Source organism: Parasteatoda tepidariorum, unplaced genomic scaffold (genome assembly GCF_043381705.1).
Source record: "Parasteatoda tepidariorum isolate YZ-2023 unplaced genomic scaffold, CAS_Ptep_4.0 HiC_scaffold_3083, whole genome shotgun sequence".
In the NCBI taxonomy this organism is placed as follows: Eukaryota; Metazoa; Arthropoda; class Arachnida; order Araneae; family Theridiidae; genus Parasteatoda; species Parasteatoda tepidariorum.
This window is the reverse complement of record NW_027261637.1, coordinates 119-6,677: the sequence shown is the minus strand read 5'-3', so window position 1 is coordinate 6,677 and position 6,559 is coordinate 119. Positions and strand designations below refer to the sequence as shown.

At 28.9% G+C, this 6,559-nt stretch overlaps 1 protein-coding gene across 1 annotated transcript; it reads left to right on the top strand.

Moving 5' to 3' along the window:
* Window positions 1-917: 917 nt before the first annotated feature.
* Window positions 918-6,188, top strand: LOC122273223 (ribonucleoside-diphosphate reductase large subunit; the record flags this gene model as incomplete). The annotated part of the gene is given in 4 exon segments (XM_071176895.1): window positions 918-1,119; window positions 3,752-3,899; window positions 5,746-5,966; window positions 6,055-6,188. Coding segments are annotated over 4 exon segments (652 nt in total), but the record flags the coding sequence as incomplete, so codon positions are not given.
* Window positions 6,189-6,559: the final 371 nt, after the last annotated feature.

Genomic DNA, 6,559 nt, shown 5'->3' with positions numbered 1-6,559 from the left:
CTTTTGGCTAATCTCATCCCTGATAAAAGCATTGCCCATGCCTCTCCTCTTCCCCTCTTGCCTAGAATAAGCCAAAGATAAGCAAATCACAACCCTATTCCATTAATTGCTTACATGATATTTGAATGGTTACTTTCTATTTTTGCTAAAGAGAACGCCATCTAACAGGAAAATTTTTCGTCCCGAATTCTCTTTCACCTCCAATACTAATTTAAAAGAAAGAATGTATTGAGGCAAACCTAGAAAAAGCCATGAAGTTGCAATTGCTGGAAAAAAAAATATCGAAATGCAAACAAATTATTTGAAGAGAACTTCTCCGGTGCTTAAAGTTATCTTCTCATAATTTATTTTCATTGGCTCATTCTATATTTGTTTGAGCTCACTTTTTCTATATTTTTAATTAGTTATGGAGGTGAAAGAGAATTTGTAATGAAAAGTTTGTCCCATGGCATCCTCTTAAGGTAATCAAGAAAGAAAACTCTTGTTTTGGTTTTTTTTTTCTCTTAACTTTGCTTGCAATTTCCTTGTTTTTTACTCTCTAATGCTTTCTTCTTCCCTGTGGGTTTAAATTTTCCATTTTTCTCTCATAATCTATTTTAACTACCTGATAAAAGGAAAACTCATTCTTCCTGCCGAAAAACATTGTTGCATGTTTCTACACGTATATAGTCTCTTAAAGAGTCTTATTAAAAATTAATGAATGTCTAAAATAATTATAGAATTTTATTATTTCTATGTCGGCATTCAGTATGTTAATGAAAAATGTTGACGTTGAAGTGTAATTTAACGATATTTAGCAAAATAATTATGTAAATTTTGATATGCATTCACCAGATTTGGAACTATGTGGAAGCTGTAACATTTATTACGGAAAAAATTTTATTAAAGTTATTTTTCCACTTTATATTTGTTACTAGGTATGAAAAAGAAGGAAAATTCAGAAAACAAGTTCGTGCTCATGAGGTCTGGTATGCAATTATTGAATCACAAACGGAGACAGGAACTCCTTACATGTTGTACAAAGACGCTTGCAACAGAAAATCTAACCAACAAAACCTAGGTACAATTAAATGCAGCAACTTGTGCACTGAAGTTGTTGAATATAGCTCTCCAGATGAGGTAAATTTCATTCAGAACATTTTTATGTTATAATGTCAAGTAAAAATTGTGCAAGTTTTGTAGAAAACATTCAGTGATTAAAAGTTTAGTGCGAATAAGACTCAATTTACTTTGGCTTCTCTTAATATAATTGCTGAAAATGTTAAATTTATTACGAATTTTATGTTTATTAAGATATGCTTAAAACATTCTTCAAAGTGTGTAAAGATAGATGAAGAAGGGAGAGAAAAAAAATTTCATGAATGTGATCAAGACTAATATAATTTTAGTTTATAAATTCGAGTCTGGGCCTTATACTTAAAAGGGGTCTGTTCAGACGAAACTTGGGTCTGTTAACAGAACCTTCACAAAATATCTTTTCATAACAATGGACCCTTCATAAAATATTTTAACTTAAAAACGGACCCTTCACAAAATAATTTATCTTTTAATCCCACTGTTCACAAGAGACACTCTATAGACATATGCGTATTGTAGATGGGCGGGGGAAATTGACTGATGCTGAGTGTTCAGCTATTATAGTTATTTTCAAATCTACTGGTAACAGGGATGAGATTCTTCCGCGGATTTCCGCTTTTTTTTCAGATTTTTCCATTTTTCCCGCTAATTTCCGCTGAAATTTTTTTTTGCCCAAGTTAAAATGTTTTATGAGGAATTTAATTTTCCGCGGAGGGAAATTGTTGAAGTCCCTTTTCCTCCCTCTGAAGTTTCTCTAAAGATCATTTCCTTGGGATAAAACTGGTTGACCTTTATACAGGGATGAGATTTTTTTTGTCGCTCGAATTTCAGCCTTTTTATCAAAAACTCGAATTCTCTAAAAGTTTCGTTTTTTTAAATAAATATCCCGTTTTTTTTTAAATTCAGTCATTGAAGTAAAATAATTATATTTATTTACGATTTTCAAAGATAAACAGAAAATTCAATCTACGCCCTAGCTGTTAACCCTTCCGCATTTTTACTTATTTTTATTTTCTCCGATTTCACGCACAGAAAATAAGATTTTCCGTATTTTTTATCCGTCGGCTGGATAGCTCGTATTTTCGTAATTCAGATCTCGATTTTTATTCTCACGATTTTAATATCAATCATCGATTTTCGTATTTACCCAATTTAAAAGTTGCACATTGCGATTCTTATTTACGACATTTAAAAATCCAATATCGTATTTTGTATTTATGCATTTTTAAAATCTCGATTTTATTATCAAATCTCGATTTTCGTATTTACCTGATTTAAAAGTTGAACGTTGCGATTCTTATTCAGGCAATTTAAATAATGTACAGTGCGATTCTTACTTACGAGATTTAAAAAATCAATATTGCGATTTGTATTTACGTAAAGCCCTATGTAGCAATTCGTATTCACGTGAGCTTAAAATCCAATATCGTGATTCGTTTTTGTGGTTGTAATATCGCGCTATTTAAAAATTATGCATCGTGATCAAAAAATTAAAAAATCATGATTTGTATTTTCGCATTTTTTAAATTCGATGTAGAGTTTCATATTTACGTGATTTAAAAGTCTCATATCGGGATTTATATTCACATGGTTTACAAGTTTAAAAATCGCACTTTTTTGTCAAATTTTTGTTTATATATATATATATGTATATTTCATTTTTTTTTCTTTCTTTTTTTTTGTTTTTTGGATTTCCTCTTTTTTACTTTCTGACTACTCTCATCCCTGTGGTAACCAACGTATATTGCTCTAATATTTTGTTAATCATGTTTTTCTGATTTAATTCTAAGGCTAAGTTTGATTTCATTTATATTATGTACCTTAACCTCTTTGAAGTCAAAAAACATTTATAAATTCCAAATGTAGTATTCTAAGAAAATATTTCTATTTCTACAAACATCGTGTGTACATTCTTATTGATATTTTTTTGTAAATAAATAATTGAGCAATATATTACTCATAAAATTGATTAATAAAATATTATGTAAATAAAAATTAACTTATGTCAATTTTTTTTTTAAAAATATTATAAATTTAAGAGTTGTTTAAGTTTACTTAATGTGTAACACATTAGAAGTGATACATAACTAAGTTGTATTTAAAATACGTCAAATAAAATTATTAAAAATGTGAGTGATTTTGTTTCCACATTATTTGTCCGAAATGAATATTCTGTGTAGTGCAGTATAGGCTAAATACCAAATATTTGTATGTTGCATCTCTAATTTAGTAGCAACAATAGCTCTTCATTTTTGAATTTTTTTTTCTTTATTATTATTATTATTATTTTACAGTGTTGAGCATAATCTACTATCCATTTACAGTTTAAAAACTCTTTGAAAAGACTTTTTGCTATAACAGGACCCTATTTTCACAAAACAAGACCCTGGTTAAAAGAATGTGACTTAACACTTATTTTATATTCGCACATTTCGAGTAATTTTTTCACAATTTTACAGAAACCGGATCTTTCACAAAATGTCTGGACAGACCCCTGCTTAATCTGTAAAATGCATAATATACCCAATATTCACATTCTTTTTAAAGCAGTGCATTTGATAACATTATTTTAAATCTTTAAGCCAGTTTTAATATAAAATACTGAAATAAACTGGGTTTTTTTCCCCTAGCTGGATATAATACTTTAAAATAACCCTTATTTTATTTATTTTAGGTTGCTGTATGCAATTTAGCCTCCATTGCTCTTAATAGATATGTGAAAGATGGAGAATTTGATTTTAGCAAGCTAAAAGAAGTGACCAAAGTTATCACTGTTAACCTAAACAAAATCATAGATGTAAATTATTATCCTGTTCCTCAGGTAACCTAATTTATTATTATTTCATTCTTCTTTTTTTTTTTATACAGGATGACATTTTTTTATACTGTTGTATTAGACATGAAAGAGGAATGATACAGCTGCTACAAAGTGTGCCAAAATGTACTTCTTGCATTATTTAGCATCAAATACCCATATTTTGTGTTTTTCTGCGACATTTTGCAACAAAAACGTCTAACAAAATTTAAACTAAATTCAAAAATTAAATTAACTAATTTCAAAATTCTGAGGAATGCACATTGTGTGTAAATTGTAGTACATGATTTGATCCCTTTTATTGTATAAATCTTCACCTATTTATTTTTTAAGAAAAATGGCAGGGATGGTTATGTCTTGTACGAAAATTCTGTAATCTCTGCAAGGAGTTTTTTCTGCCTTTTACATTTATAAGAACAAATAAAATTTGATCTTTTTTTTCATACTTTTCTTACTAACGAAGAAATGATTTTTTTTAAAGCCTACAATCCATTTGAAAGATTATTGCTCATTAACTTTATTTCATTAATATGCACCTATAGGTCAATTATGCCTATAAAAACAGATACTACTCAAAAGAGAAAATAAAAATATGTCTTAATTTTTTAAAAAACGAAAAACATTTTAAATCTGAACATCTGTTTTCAAGTAACCATATTTTTGAAAAGAGGTGAAGAAATAGAAACCTTCTTAATTACCATGTCACAGTAAAAAAGTTGATAAAAGCTTTTTTTTAAGCTAGATAGAAACCAAAATAATAATCATTCTTCTAACTAAAAATCTTAATTTAACTTTTAATGGAAACACTGTTTTAAAAAATGTTGTGTCATTATAAAAACGATGTTTAAAAATTAGCAAAGAGAAACAGAAAAAAAAAAAATTGTTCTTAGTTCTTCATTTAAATGATGTGTTGTAATAAAAATAGCAGAAACAGGTAGGGGGGAAACATTCTCAATTCTCTAAACAAAGTGTTATAAATATGGCAATATTCACTTGCCTCTTCTCTCTTCCTTATCCCCAAAATTAGCAGGGCTAAACTATGTCCATGAAATTCATCACCCGGAGGAAGTCGGCCACCATAAGTGTGTTATTAAGAATGTCCCTTTTGTCCAGACCAAGACAGTCCAGTATATGTCCAGTATTCACTTGCCTAAATATAATTTTTAAAAATTCAGCTGTACGAAACTCTAGATTTTGTATAAAGTAATCTAATTTCAATTCTTTAAATTTCGCTTCTTCATTTGTCTTTCAGAACATAAATTTGCAGATTTTAGACCTTAACAAATATGTGTAAATACTATTTCTAATAATGTATAGTAAAAAATATGATTTTGGAGCAATCTTTATAGAGATTTTAATAATTAAAAAAACTTTGACGAACATTCGACAAATGTTCGTTTCATGCCTAGCTTATTTATGTACCAATTATAAATTATACCTATGGCTGGCTAGAACTCCTTGCTGATTAAAGCTACATTTTTACTCAAATCCACTCTTTTATCTGAGACGAAATACCATTTCGGCTGAGATCTTTTCTTATTTAGCTGTATCATTTCTGCATAAAATTAGATTTAATATTCATTTCATTTCCTTATTTCTAGCTAAATTTCTGTAAAAATAAGTTACCTTTTTCTTTCCAAAAAATTTTATTATTTGTAGAATTTGTTTTTTTTTTAAATCTATCCATGGGATAAGAGTTTAAGTGTTTTCCTTTTTAGTTAAATTAAATTTTTTTTCTCTGAAGCTTAGTTTGTAATGTTTTGTCTACTATTGTATGTTTAATGTAAAAAATTGGATTTAATAGCTTTCTAATTTATTTTTTTCTCGTTTACTCAGGCGGAAAAATCAAATNGCGGAAAAATCAAATAAACGTCATAGGCCCATTGGAATAGGAGTTCAAGGCTTAGCGGACGCTTTTATTCTGATGAGATATCCATTTGATAGTGAAGAAGCTCAAAAGCTAAATGCAGACATTTTTGAAACCATTTATTTTGCCGCATTAGAGGCTAGCTGTGAACTAGCCGAAAAGTTGGGAACATACGAGACATATGAAGGTTGTCCAGTTTCTAAAGGGGTAAGTTAATCCCCTTTCCCTTCTATACACTCATGTATTATTCGCTTTCGACATTTTAAATATATTTTTCATTTTCATATCATTTCAGATCCTCCAACATGATATGTGGGGTGTGACGCCATCAGATAGATGGAATTGGGCTGAACTTAGAGAAAAAATTGCCAAGTAATTTTGTGCTAGCTTATACCATTTTTCTGTCATCACTTAAAACTAATATTTAGTCTAAGATATGATAATCTTGATTTGTAATACAAAATAAATAAAAGATAACAGGCATAATATGCTATTAAAGAGCTTGGTGTAAAAAATTCTAAGTAACCATTTATTTAATTTAGAAAACAAAGCAACAGCAGAAAGCTACTTATCAAACAAGTTCTTCCATTAAAACTGCCTTTGTAATGACCTGTCGGGAAGAAAAAAATGGAATTTCATGAATACAGTTTAGGATATGTTTCTAAATTCAAAATTCTGTGCTTGTTCCGAATTTAAATTTGAGCCTTCTGCTAAGCTGCAAGGGAGAAAACTACAGAACTAAGAAGTTCCCTTCCAAATTCGTTTGGATTGAAATTATGAAAGTTGATAAAAATAAAAAA